At 39.5% G+C, this 22,409-nt stretch overlaps 1 protein-coding gene across 1 annotated transcript in view; it reads left to right on the plus strand.

Annotated features, from left to right (window-relative positions):
• Window positions 1-2,291: 2,291 nt before the first annotated feature.
• The window catches only part of SCAF11 (SR-related CTD associated factor 11), a gene marked incomplete at its 3' end in the record, with an annotated part of 74,693 nt that continues 54,575 nt past the window's right edge, over window positions 2,292-22,409 (plus strand). The window contains exons 1-2 of the mRNA XM_080706085.1: window positions 2,292-2,338; window positions 20,505-20,586. Of these exons, the coding sequence (XP_080562211.1) occupies window positions 20,526-20,586 (61 nt within the window). The 5' untranslated portion in view covers window positions 2,292-2,338; window positions 20,505-20,525. The remainder of the gene's footprint in view (window positions 2,339-20,504; window positions 20,587-22,409) is intronic.

A 22,409-nucleotide genomic window follows, 5' to 3' on the forward strand; every position in this document is an offset into this window, starting at 1 on the left:
CTTTTATTTGTACCTGAATATAAACATCACTAACAAATCAGTATTAAGAGCATTTTGTGGGTAGGACAATGGATGGGGAAGTGGGAGATGGTGGTTGAAGAGTACAAAGTCTCAGGTGGAATAGGTTCTGGTGGTCAATTACACAGCATGACAATTATAGTTAATATCTCAAAACAGCTAAAACAACAGATTTTAAATGTTCTCATCACACACTGTGGAATTGTCTGATTTCACAATTCCACAGTATATACATGTATTGAGACATCACATTGTACCTGTAAATAGCAGTTATTTTGTCGATTAAAAATAGATTATCAGCTATGAAATAAGTGTATAAAAGATTTGGTATTAGTTTTCTCGAAACTATGTAAAAAGTATTTTCTCTTTGGCAAATGTTATCATTTGGGGCTTTAATTAAACTTTGGGAAAAATTCTAAAAAAGAATGTACGAACACACAGTAGAGAAAGAGAGAGAGAGAACAGACAAATAGAGAACACAGAAGAATGTTGCACTAAATATTTACATCAGGGCGTCACTTCTCTTAGAGGTAGATTCTCTAGGACAATTCTCAGAACTTGAATGTAGGGAAGTCTCACCTTATTCTATTGGATGCCTTATAATAGTGCGTGTTGATCTGGTTATATCACGTCTTTCAACACAGATTTTAACAAGTATCCTTTATCATGTTCTTTATAATGCACTATTTGCTCTGGTGTCAAGAGGGAAAGATCATTCATAAGAATTTTGTTTTTCCATCAGTGAAAAGTATTTTAACTCTTCTGGATCACTGCTCCCTTAATATTCTAAATACAGCAAAGACATCTAATTTCCCAAACCTCCTATCAAGAACACATCGTAAAGCTCCCCAAATTTAAAAAAGGGACAGGTTGCCATTCTTGTATTCCTTCAGCAGTTATTAGGTCCTTTCTAAGTGCCTGGTCCCGTTGGAAAGTGACAACATACCATCCTAATCCTCACAGTGAGACAGGCAAGGAGCTGACCTAACTCAACCCATAGGATGGGGATGCCAAGAGACGCGACGTCATCGGAGCGGGGAGCAGGACGCGCGGCAACCAGCCCAGCCTGGGAGAACGCGGTGAGGAGACAGGGAAGTGGTCCGCAGTCGCCGGGGCCTAGGGAGAGTGGGAGGAAACACCGCAGGAAGGGTTTGGCGAGGCTGGTGGAGCGCAGCGTGCGAGAGCGGAGGCCGGGGACCCCGGCGCAGAGGCGCCCACCGTGCGGCTGCAGCGGGTGAGACCCGAGGAAGCCGAGTGCGCAGCGCGCGGGCCGCACAGCTCCGTCCAGCTGGAGCTGAAGCGCGACAATGGCGTGGGCGCGGGTCCTGAAGGACCACCCCAAGAGGGGTGGACGCTGAAGCCCGGAAGAAAGTCCAGAGCCTGCTGAGATTGTCCAGAAGATACGTGTTAATTAGAAAAGGTATTTCTGGGACAAAAGATCTGAGGCCCCGTTGGGGCTGGACTCGCGACACAGATGTCCCATAACGTAGACTCTGGCAAAACTCCAGCATAATCCCGCCATTACTACTACGTGAAGGTCTTCAAAGTTTATAACGACCACTTTACTTTTTTTTTTTTTTTTTTTTTTTTTTTTTTACGAGATTAAGACGCGGGACTACCCCGGGGTAGGGACCCGAGCAAACTCGCCTCCAGGCTCGGTGTACGCGCCCACCACGCCGAGCGCTTCGCCAGCTGCTGACACTGCAGCTTCCGCGCGGGCGGGGTGAAAGCTCAACCCGCCGCCAGACCACAGACGCGAACTCCGCTCTCGGATGACCAGAGAGGGCTGCGCAAGCGGTGCCGACCTCTCAACGCCCAGCCCCCCAGAACCCCTTCCATTGTCCTCCGTCCCACTCCGGGGCCCCGCCGCAGCAGGGCCGTGCGTTCCCGGCGCATGCGCGCGCGGCCGGGCGGAGGCGGGACGCGGATTTCCCGGCAGCCCCCGCTCCGGCCCCCGCTCGGCCGCGCGCCGAAGGCGGCTTGAGCGCCGCCCCGCGACCCCGCCGAGCACTGCGGACGCGCCGCGGGCCCGCGCCGGCAGTGGACGTGTGGCGGGCCGCCGCCGTGCCCGTAGCGCGCCGACGTGAGGCGGCGCCGCTGAGCCGGCGAAGGCGGGAGGGGAGGCGCGTGGGGCGGAGGGGAGGCGGCCGCCCAGGCGGGGAGGGAGCCGACGGCGGAGGCGCCAGCCGCGCGGAGCCCTGCAGGCCGGCCCGGCGCCGCGCTCCCGGATCGCCTCCGAGCGGACGAGGCACTCGGCGGCGGAGAGACGGAGACCCCGCGCCCTGCGGGCGGCCGAGCGAGCGCCCGGACCTGGGCCGAGGTAAACACGCCGGCCCGGGCGGAGGGCCGCGGGCAGCCGCGGGCCTGGAGGGTCAAGGCCGGCCCGGCCACCCAGGCCACACAAAGTTTCGCGATCGCGCGCGGCCCGGCGCGCCTGCCCCGGGAGGAAAGTTAGCGCTGCCCCTCCAGGCGCGGAGGCTGCAGCCCGGGCCGCCCTCGCCCTCGGGCCCCGCGGCCGAGGCCCGCGCCGCCGCCGCCTCGCCGCCCGCACCCGTCCCATTTCCTCCTGTGGCCTACGCGCCTCGGCGGCCGGGCTGTCCCCGCCCTCACCGGGGAGGGGTGGCGGGAAGGGGCCCCGCGCTAGGACTCCGCGGACACCCCTCCCTGCGGGGAAGCGGGTCCTGCTGGGCTTCCGGGCGCTCCCGGCCCGGGTGTCGGTCTTACGAGGGAGACTTTGCTTTTGTCGCTAAGCGTCCAACTCGGCTCGTGAAACCAAACTTTACTACGCCGTGACCTCTCCAGGGTGCGAATGGGGAAGAGCCGGCGCTCCCAACTATCAGCCTCTTACCCGGTGCCCCGAACTTCAAACTGTACCATCCCAACCCCCGCCTCATTTTTTAAACCTGCTGTCTGGGCTGACAACTAAAAGGCCAGAAGATCTAAACTAAGCCCAGTCAGCAGTTCCTTCTTGGATCTAGAGATTTTAAGCCTTTTAGGGTATTTCGTACACACCTGAGTCATTGATTAAAGCACTCACAGATTAGGATGTTCACTTTTCCGCAATATATTTCCGAATCGTGTTAGTGTTTACTAGCTGAGCGTTTTTCATTCATTTTGGTTACATTTTAACTAACATCTGTATACAACCTATAAACGGAGATATTTAAGGGAAACTAAAAAAAGCTTTTTGCTTTAGCTAAAAGATGCTAGTCTTAAATTTCTCCTCAGTTTGAGAATTTTTTGAATTTTAGAAAAACCATACAATAATGCATTTTTTTTCTTATTTAAAACCCTACACGTATTGAATACTTGATTCAGCAGTAGACTGTTAAAGGCAGTATATTCTTAAGTAACTAAGATTTTGTACTTTGCTGGTAATTGTATTAAAATTTCATTGTGTGAGTCTATTGCTTTCTCTTTCCTGTTTAGACTATTAGCTTGATGATTTTACTACTGGCTAAACGTGTAGGAAAAAATTTGTAGGCTTTTCGTTGTTACTTTTGTTTTAACTGATCTGGCAGGAAAAAGGGAAATTTGAACCTGTCTTTTAATTTATTTTTCTGAATTTTTAATATGAATATGAAGTTGGATTTTTAAAAGATTGGCAGTTCTTATAGTAGTTGCACTTTAGGTATAATATTTTTTGGTGCTTAATCATTGTTTCACACTTAGTGATTTATCAGAATTTTGATTATGTTTTAAGATTTCAGTGGAGTAAAATTTGAACTTTTGCTTAGTGTAAGCATACTCATTGTTGTCAAAACAGTTTTCAGTAAAAGAGGAAGGATACTATAAAGAATGTAGATTTTCTTAACTATGCTGCTTGAAAACAAGTTTTATGGAGAAAATTGTTGGGAGGATTTTTCCATTTGTACTATCTTCATGTGGTAATAAGGAAGTTAAGATAGAGACTTCAGGGGGCTAACCAGCTTTCCCAGCAACCTTTGAGCATTAACAAGTGCTTAGGTAATTTTTTTTTTTTTTTTTTTTTTGGTACTGGGTATGGATCCAGGGGCATTCTACTTCTGAGCCATATCCCCCAGCCCTATAGTTTTATTATTTTATTTTGAAACAGAATCTCACTAAGTTGCTGAGGCTGGCTGCAAACCTGTGATTTTCCTTGTCTCAGCCTCCCAAGTACTAGGAATTCAAGTATGTGCCTCTATGCCTGGCTGTGCTTAGGCAGTTTTCTTGAAAACCTGTGCTATTAAGAGTAATTTCATGATGCTGTTGATTCATCATCAGTAGCATCTTTAGTAAAGTGCAGTACTATACTACTCATCAACTTAATACTGAGGTTTTTAGTTACATCAATGAGAGACAGTTGTGAAACTTTAACTTGAGAGGGTGGCAGGCATAAAAGTAATAGAGTCAGTAATAATTTTTACTGCAATTTCTCTTTACCAAGTTCTGCTAGCATCTGCTCTCATCTTTCAGTGATGTAAATTGGATCTTGACTTACCTTGCCTGATGAAATAACCCAAATTCTTAATATTCCCTTTCACAAAAATAAGTTAATAGCCTTGAACCATGTCTTTGATCTGTGCAGTGATAACTTGCTACTGAGTCAAACCAAGAGGTAAAATATCTGGTATCATTCTATGGCTATTCCTAGTATCATTCTATAGATATTGAATCCAGGGGCATTCTACTTCCCAAGCCCTATTTTTAACTCTATTTTGAGACAGAGCCTCACTAAGTAGCTGAGGCTGGCTGCAAACCTGTATCCTCCTGTCTCCATCTCCTAAATACTGGGATTACAAGCATATGTCCTCACCACACCCAGGTGGAGGTCTGCATTTTTAAAGGGGAGTATGGCAGTGTGAAACCCTGAAATTTATCATTTGTCAAATTGTAGAAAGAACTAAGAATGCTTCAGTAAGAGTGGTATAACTATCCTATTGTTAAGTATGATGTCATTTAGAAGCCATATTAGACTTATTTTTGGTAGCTCCAGGAGGTAGAACTAGGATATTGGTGGTTTTGTTTTCTTTTTTTGGTGGTACTGGGATTAGAACCCAGGGGCTTTCTACCTCCAGGCTATACTCCCAGACCTATTTTTATATTCTGTTTGGAAACAGGGTCTCATTAAGTTGCTGAGAGCCTCACTAAGTAGCTGAGGCTGGCTTTGAACCTGCACCATCCTCCTGTTTCAGCCTTTCAAGTACTGGTATTACACGTGTGCGCCACCATGCCCGACTCTATTGGTGTTTTGTATTTATTATTATTATTATTATTATTATTATTATTATTATTATTATTATTGGTGGTACTGGGGTTCCTGGAAACCCTTCTACCTCTGGGCTACACTCCCAGACCTATTTTTATATTTTTATTTGGAAACAGGGTCACTTAAGCCAGTGAGGCTGGCTTCCAACCTGCGCGATCCTCCTGTCTCCGCCTCCCAAGCGTAGGGATTACAATGGTGTGCCACCACACCCTGCTTGGTGTTTTGTATTGAAAAGAAGGAGAGGGAGCAACAGTGTATCTGGGAAGACTACTTAGGAGGCCTTTGACAGTAATGTGGAAGAGATGAGGATAGCTTGAATTAGGATGAGAATTGTGGAAATGGGATTTGATATTATTGGGCCTCAGTTAAAAGATTGTAGGAGCAGGAGAAAATTTCAAAGATGACTATAGGTAGGTGATGGTGGTACCAAATATGGATGAGAGTTATTTTGGTTTTGACTAGTTTTAAAGTACCTTTGAAGCTTTCATATGAAAATTCTGTAGGGAATTAGATATATGGTTTTATAATTCAGAAGACAGATATGGGCTAGGATTAGAAAATTGGAGTATTTAGGTAATTGAAACTATAGATATGGGTGAAATTGCCTATGGGAGGGATTTTAACTTGGGGAAAAAAAGAGATACACTAGAATATAACCACAATGGCTTCAAACCATAAGTTTGCAGCAGGGTTTGAGCTCCAAGAAAATATTGTGGAGGTTAGAGAAGTAGGTATAGAAACCTGAAGAAGAGAGTGGTTCAAGGGGAGTATGGTTAGTGGGGTTAAGTATTGATGAGAGTTGAATAAGGTAAGAACTGAAATTTTTTTTCATTAGTGATACAACATGGAATTTGTTGGCCATTTGAGCAAGCAGGACAGTATGCTTCTTATTTTCAAACTGGTACTCTTGTAATCGTTTCACCAATTCTAAAAGTACCCAGATCAAAGTTTAAGAAATTATCCTCCCATATTACAGAAGAGAGGTAATGTTTATCAGATATTTCCTATGTGTTAGCCACTGTTGTGGACACTTCAGGTAAATTGTGTTTGATATTTTTAGTAGTTATGCAGTATTAGATGTATTAGTTTATTTTATAGAAATAACTCTAGAGGGGTTAAATGACTTAACTGTCATAGTACTTGGCTATGTTTCTACACCTGTGTTCTTCTAACCTAGCCTTTATTTAGTAGTATCAGTTGGCCTTCCAACCTCTAGAGCATTGCCGTCTAGTAGACTTTTCTGTGCTGATGGAATTGCTTTGTATCTCCAGTGGCTGATGGCAGTGTGGCTTAGGAGCACTTCTGTAGCCAGTGTGATGGGGAAACTGAATAGTGGTTACCTTCTTGAAGGGTGCATTTGTAGAGAATTTCACAGCTAATAAAGCAGAATCTTATAAAGAGAAGAGCTGAAGACACTGCATATAAAAGGAGCACTACTCAGTGCTAGTTTTAGGTGCTGTAGGTGACTTTAAAAAACAAATCTCAAACTTTAAGAAAAGTTACAAGAACAGTTCAAGCACATTTTTCCCCTGAACCATTTGAGATTACATTGTACCATCTAAAGAAAAATACAAGGACACGTATTTTCTATTGCATAACTGATCGAATCATCAAAATCAGGAATTTAACTCTTGCTTTATCACTACCGTCTAATCTTAGACCTAATACAAGTTTTGCCAGTTTCTGTAATAATTTTTTTTTTGTAACAAGGATTTAGTTCAGAATTCTGTGTTGTATTTAATTGTAATGACCCCTTACACTCCTCTAACCTGGAATAATCTTAGTTTTACCTTGACTTTCATGATCATGATACTTTATAAAGACTATACCTTAAGTTTTTATTGAAAAATATCTCTGAGTTTGCCATATTGTGCACTGAGTTAGAGTCAGATTGTGCACTTTTTTGGGGATTGAACCCATGGACATTCTGCCTCTGAGCTACATTCGCGGCACTTTTGTTTCAAAACAGGATATAAGTTGCTGAGGTGGTCTCGGAACTTGTGAACCTCCTGTCTCAGCCCCCAAGTACTGGGATGACAGGTGTGTGCTACCACGAAGTTGTTTAGGGCCTCACTAAATTGCTGTAGCTGATCTAGAACCTGCCATCCTACTATCTTAGTATCTCAAATAGTAGGATTACAGCCCTGTGTTACCATGCCTGGAGGACAAGTGTTTTTTTTGCTTTTTGTTTTTTGGTAGTGCTGAGTATTGAACCCAGGACTTTTCTATCTCTGTGCTACATTCCAGCTCTGTTTTATTTTATTTTGAAACAGTACAGTTGGTGATTTTCAGGTGTTTTAAATACAATCCTCTGAGCTGGGAGTGGTGGTGCACGCTTGTAATCCCAACATTTGGGAGACCAAGACAGGAGGATCACAGGTTTGTGGACAGCTTCTATTACTTAGTGAGGCCCTTTTATACAACTCAGTGAGACCCTATTTCAAAATAAAGAATAAAAAATAGGGCTGGGGGTGTCACTTGGAGGTAGAAAACCCCTGGGTTCCATCCCCAGTACCTCACCAAAAAATACAATGCTTTGCTTTGTGTTAGTGGTGTTCTTATACTTTTTAAATGTGCTTCTTTAAAGAGGAGTAATGTGGAAAGGCATACTTGAGTATTTAATGAATTGCTTGATAGGTACTCTGTCTACTACAGTCTGTGCCCTGGGTTTGTTTATACTGTGTGTCTGTTAGTTCTAGGGATGAAACATGGCTCATGTCCTTGGAAAACCGTAGTCCTAATCAGGCCTTCTTTTTTGACATCCATTGGTCTTCCTATTTTCTTCTAAGTAGTTTTCCTTTCTATTGCTGCATGAACTTCATAATTTCCAATTTAAACATCAAGAACCACTTTCAAAATAGATAAATGAAAGAGAGGTGGATTCTCTGCTTTTTACAAAGCAGAATTAATTCTAGTTTGGTCTTAAAGTCCTTTTAAATTTCTTTACACTCTGGCCTGTAATTCTCTTGTCATCATCTCCTATTGCTTTCCTAAATGTATTACATTAGTTCTGAAATTTTTCTGACTAAATTAGTTCTGAAAGATTTCTTAAAACCGGTGTGCATTATCTTTGTACTTTAACTTTTTTTTTTTTTTTTTTTTGTTATTCTCAGCAGCCATTAGCTACTCCAGAATTTCTTAGGAGCTCTTTGCCCATGTCTCACACTTGGCACTTAGCCGTATGCTAAGTAGGATTGTGAAATGCTTTTTTATGTTATATGTGAAATATTTATTTAGGACATACTTATGATAAAAATGCATTTATCTCCATTTGAGATAACTAGGAGGATGTATTGTTTGTATGAGTTTGTAAGGGGTTAGTGTGAATAAAATGATTATTTGTTAAGGAATCAAAGAGGAATAGTATTTGTGGGGGGGGAAAAACGATTTCTGGAGTTAAAACATTAAAGTTTTCACAAATTTTGTTTTAAGCCTGGTATAGTAGCTCATGCCTATAATCCCAGTATTTGGGAGGCTGAGAAAGGAGAGTGGTAGGTTCAAAGCTAGCTTCAGCAGCAGTGAGGCCCTATGCAATTTAGTGAGACCTTGTTTCAAACTTAAAAAATAAAAATAGAGCCAGGTGTGGTGACACATGCTTATAATCCCATTTGGGAGGGGAGACCTGAGGGTTGTTGTTCATGGACAACCTCTGCTACTTAGTGAGGCTCTTTACAACTCAGACCCTGTTTCAAAACTAAAAAAAAAAAAAAAAAAAAAAAAAAAAAAAAAATAGGGCTGGGGTGTAGATCCGAGGTACAGTGCCCCTGGGTTCCATCCCCAGTACCCTAAAAAATAATAATAAAAAATAGGACTGGGGGTATAGCTCAAAGGTTGAATAGAGATCAAGATATAGCTAGGTATACCTTGTGTATATATACACAAGGTAGAAATATACACAAGGTAGAATGCCCCTGGGTTCAATCTCTAGGACCATTTAAAAAAACCCACATAAGCTGGGCGTGGTGGCGCAAGCTTGTAATCCCCGTGCTTGGGAGGCAGAGACAGGAGGATCGCGCAGGTTCAGAGCCAGCTGGCGTAAGAGACCCTGTTTCAAAAATATAAAATAGGCCTGGCAGTGTAGCCCGGAGGAGGAAGGGCTTTCAGGAACCCCAGTACCACCAAAAACCCCCCCAAACACCCACATATAAATTCAAGTGTGTAATGTGTACACAATTCTCAATTCTTTTGAGACTGGCTGCTTCTATTTGGTATAAAGCCTTTAGGGGAGGTATCTACTGTTGTAGAGTGAAATACTACTTTGTTACTTTTATAAGTAGTATCCTCTTGTAAAGTTGAATATACCATTGTTTTGTTTCATTTTGATGTCTAAGATACTAATTTATTCTTACTTTGCACTATCTTTGTCTTATTTTTGGTATTAGGGTAATGCTGGACTTAAAATTAGTTGAGAAGTATCCACCTCCTATTTTCTGGAAGAGATTGTGTTAATTTGCTGTTATTTCTTCTTTAAATATTTAGTAGAATTCTCCAGGGAAATTAACCTGGGCCCAGAGACTTCTTTTGTAGAAGGCTTTTAACTACAAATTCCATTTCTTTAAATACAAATTCAATTTCTTTTAGATAGTTCTAGGGTTATTCTGGTTATCTACTTCATCAGTATTGCTAGAGATTTAAATCTTACTGATATTTTCAAAGAATAAGCTTTTGGTTTCATCGATTTCCCCCTTCTGTTTTAATATTTGCAATTTTACTGGTTTCTACTCTTTATGTTTTTTTTTTTCTGCCTGTTTTATATATATTTTGTTCTTTTTCTACTTTCTTTTTCTTCTTCTTTTTTTTTAAACAGGGTCTGGCTGGGTTGCTCAGAGTCTCACTAATTGCTGAGGCAGTCCTTGAACCTGCAATCATCCTGTCTTAGTCTCCCTAGAATTGGAATTACAAGTGTGCACCACCATGCTCAGCTGTCTTTTTTTAAACCTTTTCTTTGCCCTGGTACTGGGGATTGAACCCAGGCATTATACTTCCAAGCTACACCCCCAGCCCTGATTTATTTTGAAACAGGATCTTGCTAAATTGATGAGGCTGGCCTTGAACCTGTGATCCTTCTGTCTCAGTTTCCCAAGAACTGGGATAACAGTCATGTGTCACCATGACCAGCTCTTTTTCTACTTTCTTAAGGTAGGAGTTTAATTTATTAGATTATTTCTTTTCTGATTGAAGCAGTTTAATGTTATAATGCTTTTGCTGCATCTTTTATATTTTAACTTGACATTCTTGAATTTAGGAATAGTTTCATTTTGTTTGTTTGTTTTTTCTTCCTGTGTTGATTCTTTCAATTATTTGAGTAATTTTTAGTGTTTAACTTATTTTACTGTGTTTTTGGCTTCTTAATGATGCCGCTAGGGATTATATTATACATATTAAATTATTCTATGTAGAATCACTATTTTATCACTTCAAGTGAAAATGTAGAAACCTTACCACTATGTGGGTCTGTTTGCCCTGTCCCTTTTATGTTATCATTGTCTTCTGCTATATTTACGTATATCTTATCAGGAGATGTTGTAAATATTTGCTTTTAATTTCTAAAAATATTTTAAAGAATTCAAGAAGAGAGCAATTAATTATATTTATCCATCTAATTTACCATTTCTCTTGTTCTCCCATCATTACTGATGTTGGATTTTTCTCTGGCTGAAGAACTTTATTTAGCAGTTCTTTTAATGCTGACAGAATTCTTGTCATTTTTCTTCATCTGAGAATATCTTTTATTTCACATTGATTGCTGAAGGATATTTTCACTAGATAGAGGATTTTAGATTTATAGTTCCTTTTTACTTAGCATTTAAAAATATTGTCTACTTCCTTTTGGCATGTAAGATGAGAAATTACTGTTCAAATAATTTATCTTCCACCTTTCCTTCCCCAGTAATGCATTATTTCTTTCTGGCTGCTTTTTTCCTTTCTGATTTTTCAGCAATTTGACTCTAATGTGTCCAGACATGGATTTAATTGAGATTCACCCTTCTGGGGGGGGGGGTATGAGTTTCTTTCTTTCTCTTTCTTCTTTCTCTTTCTTTCTTTCTTTCTTTCTTTCTTTCTTTCTTTCTTTCTTTCTTTCTTTCTTTCTTTCTTTCTTTCTTTCTTTCTTTCTCTATTGGTAATGGGGATTGAACCCAGGGGCATTCTACCTCTGAGTTACACACATGGCCTGTTCTAATTTTTTGTTTAGAAATAGCATTTTATGTTTTAAGATGAAAAGGCTGTTTTCTTTTTTTTAGATGAGTATTATGCTTTTAAAATAATTTTTATTGATTTGTTATAATATACACAATAGATTTATGGTGATACCTTCATATATACACCTAACGTATATGCTATCATCTCATCTCTTCCCTCATTTTCACTCTTCCAGTTCTTTTCCACTACACTCCTGGTCTCTCTCCTAATTTTTATGAGGTTCCTTTTCTTTTTCCTGTAGTATAATTTGAAGGCAGATAGTGTGATGCCTCCAGTGTGGTTCTTATTGTTCAGAATTGCTTTGGCTATTCTTAGTCTTTTGTTCTCCAAATGAATTTTAAAACTTTTTCTGTTGAATTTATGATCATAGTTAAATGTAGTTTGTCCATTACATTTTATCACATATGCGATCCTACTATATGTAACAGTGCTGTTGAGAGGATGCTACATTAAGGAAGGATGCAGGAAAATTAATTAATTTGCAGTACTGGAGATTGAACCCAGGGACATTCTACCTCCAAGCTACACTCCCAGTCCTATTGGTTTTTATTCTTTATTTTGAAACAGGGTCTCATTAAGTTGCTGAATGTAGGGGCCACTACTTGTTCTGTGTTCTTGCTATGAAAGCTGTTGCTGAAAGCTAATGCTGATTAGAAGTCTCTCGTATGAAATGATTTGGAGTCAGAAAAGATAATTTAGAGAAATTATTATACTTAATATTTGGGGTGCTAGAGAGGAGTTAGTATGAATCTCCTGTCGCAGCAAGTGCTTTTCTTTTATAGAAGGTTTAAACGAAGCATCATAAAAAATGATTAAGCACAGGAGCCAGCTAATTGTCATGGTTCAAGATAAGGAAAGACAGCAAAGCAATCCTGGAATGAACCTAGAGGAAGGAAGAGTTAAATATTACTGGTAGATGGAGAAGACATCAGAGTTCATACTCTTATTGATTCTCTCTGGTCCCTTGGAATTGTCTGAAAGCAGACAAATTCCACCCAGATGTACTGTGTACTCAGCCAAGCTGGTCAAAGATGTTAATCTCAGACTATAGAGGCTCAAAGTGGCTCCCAACAGCAGAGGGCCTCACTAAGTAGCTGAGGCTGGCTTCAAGCCTATGATCCTCCTGTCTCAGCCTCCCAAGTACTGGGATTACAAGTGTGCACCACCACACTGGCTATGAACTCTTAATTTCTTTTTTCTTTCTTTTTTTTTTTTATTGCAGTACTGGGGATGGAACCCAGAGACATTCTACCTCTGACTACACCCCCAGTCCTATGTTTTATTCTTTGTTTTGAAACAGGGTCTCAGTGAGTTGCAAAGAGCCTCACTAAGTAGATGAGGCTGTCCGCGAACCAAGATCCTCCTGTCTCAGTCTCCCAAATACTGGGATTATAAGCGTGTGTCACCATGCCTGGCTTGAACTCTTAATTTTTAATGATTGTATTACTTTTGGAAAATGTTCTATTTTCAGATCAGCTTGTGTTTTCTGCCTGAGGTTTTTAAAAACTTCATTTTATTCTTTTAAAAATAATTTATTATAGTAGTTAAGTTGTTGGTCATTATAGAGCATAGCATGAAAATGACATACTTCATATTATGGACTATTTTGACACTTGTTCGCAAATACAATGCAAAGATTTTATTTTATTTTATTGTTTTATTTTTTGGTGGTACTGGGGATGGTGGAGCCCTTCTCTGGGCTACACTCCCAGACCTATTTTATATTTTTATTTGGAAACAGGGTCTCTTAAGCCAGCAGGGCTGGCTTTGAACCAGCGTGATGGTCCTGTCTCTGCCTCCCAAGTGCGGGGATTACAGGCGTGTGCCACCACGTTTGGCTCAATGCAAGGATTTGAGATCTACAGAAGCATGCCTTCACTTCTTAGATTAATGAAACTCATGAGACCTATAAATGTGAATGACTTTAGGTTCTTAATTTAGGTTCTTAATTTTTAGTTTAGCTGGTGAGAAGTAATATACAAGATTATTCATTCATCAGTAATTAGTGCTTGGACAGAAGTTCTCTTCTGGATATAGGTCTAGAATGGAAGAACTGAATATGATTCTTAGAAATTGTTATTGTTAATTGCTAACAAGCAAGCAAATTACTGATAACCTTTATAGAAACTGACCTAGAAGGTATTTCCAGGGACTGATGTACAATATTAACTAAAGGCAGAACACGTACATGAGTTTATTAAAGTAGACATTGATTAAATATTTTCTGAATTTTATGTCTATCTTAGTTTACTAATTATTAGTATTTATAAAGTTGAGGTTAAATTTAAATTTGATAGAAATGAAAATGTGAAGAGAAATGAGCATGGCTGTGCTGCAACAAAACTTTACTTGCAAAAATAGACCATTGGATTTTGAACCTCTGGTGTGTTAAATTGTCCTTTGTAGACATCAACAAAAAAGAACCTTTTTGTTTATAGTTTCTCCCAGGGCAAGTCAGTTTCTTCAAGGGAGAAGCCAATTTTCTTGGTAAATAAGTGAGAGAACTTATGGTTTTATTTTTTATGGGAATTGGGGTAGATTTTCTCATTAATAATAATGGTTAATTAACATTTGAATGCTTATTATTGCTATGTAATGATAAGCATAGGTTTGACTAATTATAATGCCCAATTATTATTCTTATTTTTTGGTGGTACTGGGGTTGCTGGAAACACTTCTACCTCCAGGCTACACTCCCAGACCTATTTTTTTATACTTTTTTATTTGGAAACAGGGTCTCTTAAGCCAGCATGGCTGGCTTCGAACCTGTGCGATCCTCCTGTTTCCGCCTCCCAAGCATGAGGATTACAAGCGTGCGCCACCACGCCTGGCTGTGCCCAATTATTAATTACGGAAATATATCACCTAGAGTACCTTACTGAATGACCCCTTCTTTTTCAAGTCAAATTTTGTTGGATTGAGGGTTGAATTGGTAGACTGGTTTGTCTTGGAATAGAAGATTAGAGATAAAGAGGAATAGATTACCAAAGAGAGGTCCCTGGAGTAACTGGATTTTCTGAGGCCACACAGATGAGCCTCAGAAATAATATTTAGCATCTTGATGAAGTACACTTTATCTTTGCTTTAATTATTCTCAACACAGAGGCAGCTCTCACTTTTCCCCAGAATCCCTTTCATTCAACTGTGGCTCTTATTTATCCCATCAGTGCCCTTCCTTTACTGGTGGGGTCTGTAAAGGCAGGATTGGGTTTCAGAGTGCTAAGGATAATAGAGTTAAATTTTTTGTGACTATTTTATTTTATTTTACTTACTTACTTACTTATTTATTTTGCAGTTCTGGGAATTGAACCCCAGGCATTCTACCTATGAGCTACACCCCCAGCTCTATTTTTTTCCTTTATTTTTGAAACAGGGTCTTAAGTAGCTGAGGCTGGCCATGAACCTGTGATCCTCCTGTCTCACCCTCCCAAATACTGGGATTACAAACGTGCGCCATCACACCTGACTATTTGTGACTATTTATATCCTTCTTTTTTTCTTTTTTACCACAAGAATCTAATTCTGTCCTTTTGATAAAATATTTGTAGGAGACTTGGTCAATTTAGTTGTTGTCCAGAAATGTTTTAACTTTTTTTCAGTCCTTTGCCTTTGTCTTTCACTTAAGGGAAAAACAGGGAACAGAACAGGAAAGCCACAATTTTATTGCCTTTTTCCAATACTTCTCTTTTCTTTCTAGCAGTAATAGTAATGATTATGATAAAAGCCATTTATTGCATAGTGGTGGAGTTGGGATATTTTGTAGTATTTACCAGAATGTAATTTCCTTTATATGTCATGGGCTTGCTTGAAGGACAGTAGAAAGAAACAAGGAGAGTGAGTTTTGAAATGAACTGGAAAAGAAAGGTGTTCTGTTTGTAATAGATGGAAGGAAACAGACTTTGGAAGAAAAAAAAATGAAGAGAAGGAAGGAATGGTAGCAAGTGTAATGGACACTTTTGTGAGATTTATCAATCAGGCCATTCTTTCCAAACTGTTATGTGGACAAATTTGAGTTATTCTAGTACATAACAGAAACACTATATAATATATTGTGAAATGGAAAAGAACAGGAATTAGATAAAAGCACATTTTAGGTCATTATATTAGGGGTAACTGAATAAAGAGAAATTTTAGCTTGGGAATGTAAAGCCAGGTCAAAGACATTAAAGATTGAAATTTATAAATTAAAATGATCAGAAAAATAGTTTACTAAATATCTTGAGTGAATGACTTTTTTGAAATGATAATGTAAATTTAGGACCATCAGGAAAATTATTTTAAAAGCCGGGCGTGGTGGCGCATGCTTGTAATCCCAGCATTCTGGAGGCTGAGACCCGGAGGATCGTGGTTCACGGACAGCTTCAGCTACTTAGTGAGGCCTTCTGCAAACTCAGTGAGACCCTGTTTCAAAATAAAGAATAAAAAATAGGGCAGGGGGTGTAGCTCGGAGGTCGAATGCCCCTGGGTTCCATCCCCAGACCCGCAAAAAAAAAAAAAAAAAAAAAAAAGAAAATTCTTTTGACTTAAAATTAGCTTATAGAACTTGGTAATAGAAGTATTAGTGTAGATAGAATATGACTTGTGGTCAAAGTGCCCTAAATAGTTAATAATCCAAAATTGAGGTTCTTCTAATTCTTCAGATAACTATAAGGAACAATATTCTGCCACCCATAGCTTATCTCTTAGGTCCTTTATTAGGACCATTCCTTCGTGTGGTATTCCTCTATTCCTGAAAATTCAAAGTTGGTGTTCAAAAGCCTGGATTCTTGGGTAGAAAACAAACCTAGGCAGATTAAGCATGAACAACTGATAAGGTTCTAAGTTGTTGAACTAAAACTTGTGGGAAAAAATTAAAAAGCCTACTGGGCCAGGCATGGTGGTGTACATCTTTAATCCCTACTGCTCTGGACTAATCCTTAGCTACTCTGCATGTTGAGGCAGGAGGATTTCAAATTTGAGGCCAGCCTGGGCAATTTAGTGAGATCCTCTTTCTCCAAATAAAGGCAGGATATTGCTTAATGGCAAAGCACTATTTTCATCTTTTCTCCTTAAAGAGTGGTAGTTATATTCATATATAAGTTTTGTTTTACAATGAATAGTGTCTTTTTTAGGACATATACAATAGAGTACACTTGGTTCGGTCCTTGGATTTGGTCCTCAGTTTAAAAAAAAAAATCGCACACTGGGTGTGGTGGTGCACACTTATAACTTCTCAGCCTCCCAAGTAATAGGAGGCTGAGAGAAGAATGTTGCAGGTTCTTGGTCAGCCTCAGCTTTTTTTTTTTTTTTTTTTTGCCGCACTGGGGATGGAACCCAGGGGCATTCTACCTCCGATACACCCCTTACCCCTTTAAAACATTTTTTTGAAATAGGATCTCACTGAGTTAGTTGCAAAGGGCCTTGCTAAGTTGCTGAGGCTGTCAGAGAACTGAGATCCTCCTATCTCTGCCTCTTGAATGTTGGGATTACAAGCGTGCCACACCCAGCCCAGCCTTAGGTTCTTAAGCCCTCCTGTTTCAAAATAAAGAATAAAAATAGGGCTGGAGGTGTAGTTTGGAGGTAAAATGCCCCCCTAGGTTTAATCTCCAGTACCACACACAGAAAAAATTGTTTCTTCCTCTCTCCTCTCTTTCCTTTCTTCTCTTTCTCCCTTTTTCTCTCTCAAAATACTAAGATCCTATCAGTTTAAAGGAATAAATTGGTAATATGGCTAAATCAGTTTTAGGTTTAAAAAGAATATGGAAATATATTTAGGAAGAAACATACAACTTCTAAATATTTAGATCACTTAAGCAGTTTTTAAAGCAGTTTTTGTCCCCCATAGTAATGTGGATTGAACCCAGGGACCTTCTACTTCTGCGCTACACCCCAACCCTACTTTATTTTTTTAATTTTGAAACATGTTCTCAATAAGTTGCAGAGGGCCTCTCTAAATTGCCACGTTGGCTTTGAACCCGCTATTCTCTTCTCTCAGCCTCCCAAGTACTGGGATTACAGGTGTGTGTGACCACAGCCTGGTTTAAAGCAGTTTTAATATTAGAAAGGTAGTCTATAATGTTATTGACATCATCTCTGAATTTTTCTATGATAAATTGTTATATGTGTGCTTAATTGTATGAAACTTAAAATAGAGAAGACAGTATTCATTGGGAATTATAAATTATAATTTATACATAAATATAAATACTAGTCCCGTTTTTCCCCTTTGGAACTGGGAGTTGAACCCAGGGACATTCTACTACTAAGCTATACTATCAGCCCTTTTTGAAAAATTTGAAACAGGATCTCATTAAGTTGCTGAGGCTGGCTTCGAACCTTCCATCTTCCTGTGTCAGCCTCCCAAGTACAGGGATTAGAAGCATATGTGCCACTACACCCAGCTTGAATACTTTTTTTTTTAGTCGTGGGGTTGAATTCAGGGGTATTCTTCTACCTCTGAACCACACCCCCAGTCCTTTTTTTTTTTTTTTAAACAGGGTCTTACTAAAGTGTTAAGGGTCTTCATAAATTCCTCAGATAGGCCTCAAACCTGCAGTCCTGTCTCAGCCTCCTATATGCTGAATACTATTCTATGTGTGTGTGTGGGGGTATGGTCTTAGGGAGTGATCCTAGGGGGTTCTACCTCTAAGCTATACCCCCAGACCTATTTTACTTTTTTTTTCTTTTTTTTTTTTTGCGAGTCTGGGGTTGGAACCCAGGGGCATTTGACCTATGAGCTACACCTCCTGCCCTATTTTTTATTCTTTTATTTTGAAACCGGGTCTCACTGCGTTTCAGAGGGCCTCACTAAGTAGTTGAGGCTGTCCGCGAACCGCAATCCTCGGTCTCAGCCTCCAGAATGTTGGGATTACAAGCATGCGCCACCATGCCCAGCTTACTTTTTATTTTAAAATAGACTCTGCTAAGTTGAGAGGACTTCATTAAGTTGCTGAGGCTGTCCATAAACCTGCAATCCTCTGTCTCAGCCTTTCAGGTATTAGGATTACAGGCATGTGCCACCACACCTGGGTGAATATTATTATTATTATTATTTATTATTATTATTGTTATTATTATTATTATTATGTTGTTGTTGTTGTTGGTTTTTTGTGTGTATGTGTGGCATGGTGGATAGAACCCTGGTACATTCTATCTCCCAAGCTACATCCCCAGCCTTTATTTTATTTTTATTATGAAACAGGAACTCTTTATGTTAATGAGACTCTCACTACTTGCTGAGGCTGTCCTTGAATCTGTGATCCTCCTGTCTCAGCTCCCTGGTACTGGGATTAGAGGAATGTACCACCATGCCTAGTTTGTGAATACTCTTTTTGAAGGAGGAAGATAGCATAGATTAGATTATAAAATTGAACAAATTATTGAGCTTTATAAAGAGACATGTATCTTCTGAATATTTCTTAGGGTTTTAAAGTATTGTGTTAGTTTTCAAACTGACATTTTATCACATTGAATTAACTTCAACTAAATATTTGTATTACCAATATTTAGAATAATGGATTGGATAGTATGGCATGGATTTCCCCAAGTAAAAATTGTATTTGAGTATGGATAGATTTTAAAATATAATACGACTCTAAACCAACTAAGTTGGGAAATTGTTTAAATCAGTGCTTTTTTAGGTATTAATGTATGTATCAGTTTTGTTCATAGTTTTTCTTGTTTTGTTTCTTTTTTGTACTGGGGATTGAACCTAGGGGATATCAGTCTATTAAAAAATAAGCATTTGGGAGGCTGAGACAGGAGGATCTTGGTTCTCAGACAGCCTCAGCTACTTAGTGAGGCCCTTGCAACTCAGTGAGACCCTGTTTCAAAGATAAAGAATAAAAAATAGGTCTGGGGGTATAGCTGAGAGGTAGAATGCCCCTGGGTTTCATCCCTAGTATTGCAATAAACAAATAAATAAAAATCAGTCAATTAATTTACTTTTTTTGTGATGTTGGGCATTGAACTCAGTGTCTTGCACATGCTAGGTACATGCTATGCCATTGAGTTATTTCTGCAGCTATATATCAATTTTATCATGCTACTTTTCTTCAGAGGGATCAATATAATTGAGTTTAAGCTTCTCAGTCATTAGAGATCTACCTATAATCTAGCCCTACTTAATTTATATTGCTGTGTTTCTTTTATTGCCCTTCATTGTGATCACTCAGATGGTTTTAGTTTCCCGTGCCCATCCCCCCTCAGTACATACATACATATATATATACACACACGCGCACACACAGACATACACACACATATATATTTCACTTCCTCTTCTTGTCTTATTGGCTTAGCTAAGTACTGTTTTGTTTTCCCATACTATATTGCTCCCTGAATGACTTAAGTTTCTCAACAATTAACTTATAATCTTCCCCCAAAACATCTTTTCTGTACTAGTATTGGGAAGAGGTTTCAAAAGCTATTAATGTACCAGTGTTGGGAAAGATTTCCAATTTTGAAAATATCGTTTGTAGTAAAGAAAGCCAGGAGCCAGGAAAGGGGCCTCTTTACATTTCTAAAGAGAGACAAACTGCCTCAAGGATGGGAGGAAATCCCAGATTGCAGGGGGGGGGGGACTTAACACATCTTGGGAGGGTAACAAAAGACATGGAGGTCTGTGCCCCGAGTCAGGCCCCCCCCCCCCTTGCTTCTGAGGGGCGGGTCTGGCTGGGATGGAGACAGCAGAAAACTGGGCTAGAGATAGAGCAACGTATCCACATATCAAAGGACCTGTAGCAGACTTGGTCGGGATAAGAACACTCAGCATGCAGGGGTCTTTTGGTGAATTCACTTGAATCGTCCCCCTTGTGCCGTCTGAATGGCATGGGGTTTTAACTGTCTTCTGTATTTCTCTCTTTAATAAACTTCTTTAAATCGTCAGCAAGTGTCCGAGCTATGTATACTTATCCTTAGCTCAGGACAAGAACCTGCGCTTTTTCTGTTTGTGTGGTTGTGCTGGGGGAATTATTTCTCCCCATACATAGGGAACATATTTCACTGTAACAGTTCAGAATTGGTATTATTGGGAGAAAGCAAATATAAACATTTTCTATTATAATTTGTCTTATAGGAAACCCTTTCACAAGGAAAAATGAAGAAGAAAACTATATGCACCCTAAATGTGGGAGATCAGGAGCATGAAGATAGGGAAGGTAACTTTTCATTTTTATAAAACCTATCCGTTGAAAGCAAAACTTAGTGTTTTTAAAAAGTTCATTTGTATACATGTCAAAATACACAAGGAGTTTTTTATTTTTACTTTTGTTCTTAAAGTTTGAAATCAACTATGAGGTACACACATTTCTTTTCCTCCCTCCCTCCCTCTCTCCCTCTCTTTCTCTCTCTCTCTCTCTTTTTCTTCTCTTTTTTCCAGAGAAAAAGACAAGAGGTTTTATTCAGGAAAGTGAAGGATTTGAGGGAGAAGGCAGGCCATCGCAAAGGAGGAAGGGAAGAGCATCCCTCTTTTTTGTTCTTTATTTTGAAACTGAATTTTACTGAGTTGCAAAGGGCCTCACTAAGTAACTGAGGCTGTCTTGGAACCAGGATCCTCCTGTCTCAGCCTCCCAAATGCTGGGATTACAAGTGTGCACCACCACACCCAGCCCCTTTACAGCTGTTTTAGTTCTTTTATAGAATTATAGAACTCCCATGAGGGGTTGGGTGGGGTCACACATTGGAGGTCTGTACTTCCTCTTAATCTTGTGGTTCCCCTGCATCTGTGGGTGGTGGGTGATTAGTATCTGACTTTTGTCCTCCTCTTGGACCCTTTGTTTACTAAGCAGTTTAGGAATCTCAGGTGAGGAGAGGGGCCATTGTGATTAAGGGTTTGGGCTCATTGAGATTTCAGCCTATGACGGGACATATCGTATAGGGTAGGGTTAGAGATTGTGAGCTTTTCCAGATTTAAAAAATCTCATTCTGACTAACCTAAAGGAGACATAGGGAGGTCAGATTTTTTTTTGTTGGCTGTAGAACCATCACCCTTTGATGTTTTGGAAAATAAAACATGCAAGATATTAGCCCATTACAACAATGAAAAAAGAGTATTCCAATGCAAAGTATACTTGCCAAGAAAATGAGAATTTTTTCCCACCTAGATGTTAGCCAATCATTTCCTTGCAGTGGGTAATCTACCAAGATAATTTAGATGAACTGGAAGTGGGTAATAGCCCACAAATCCAACAGCCTCTCATGTTTTAATATTAATTAGTTTTTTTTGTTTATTGAACTGTTTTTCTTAAAGTTTTGCTCTCTCCTGGTTTAAGAGTTTTGTTCTCATCTTTTTATTTTACTTTTTACTTGTTAACACTTTCTTCTGCTTCTAAAGTAAATTTAGTCTTTATTGTTAGCAGAAAAATAACCTTGGAACATTTTTATTATCTTAGTCTTGATTTGTAAGTTAAAGTTATCTATTACTTTGCTTTTCTATTTCAAACACCACAAATTAGATTTTTATACAATGTTTGCTTGAATTTTCCTTTTTTTCTTGAAAAGAATCTTAGGTTTTTAGTGGAGGTCTGTTGGCGATAGACTCTTAAGTTTTGACTCTTTTATCTTCTTTAGAACTATTCAAATATAGTTTTACTCTGTAAATTATGAATTGATAGTTTTTTTCTTTTAGAACTTTTGATTTTAGCTCTTTTCTGTGTGTGTGTGTGTGTGTGTGTGTGTGTGTGTGTGTGTGTGTGTGTCTTCTGTAGCACTGGGAATTGCACTTCCTGGCTCTGTTTTATTTTTATTTTGAAACAGGGTCTTGCTAGGTTAATGAGAGTCTATTTGCTGATGCTGCCCTCCTAATGTGCTTCTTAAGTACAGGCATAACAAACCTGTGCCACTACACCCAACTCATTAGTAATTTAAAAAGAAAAAACAGCCTAATGTATATAGTTTTGCAGCATTTGTGTGAAAAAGGAAATATGGAAGAACATGTATTAAAATTTGCTTTTCTGTGTATTAAAAAAAAATCTTTGGAAGC

The sequence above is a fragment of the Muscardinus avellanarius genome (genome assembly GCF_963383645.1).
Source record: "Muscardinus avellanarius genome assembly, chromosome: 11".
NCBI classification, from domain to species: Eukaryota; Metazoa; Chordata; class Mammalia; order Rodentia; family Gliridae; genus Muscardinus; species Muscardinus avellanarius.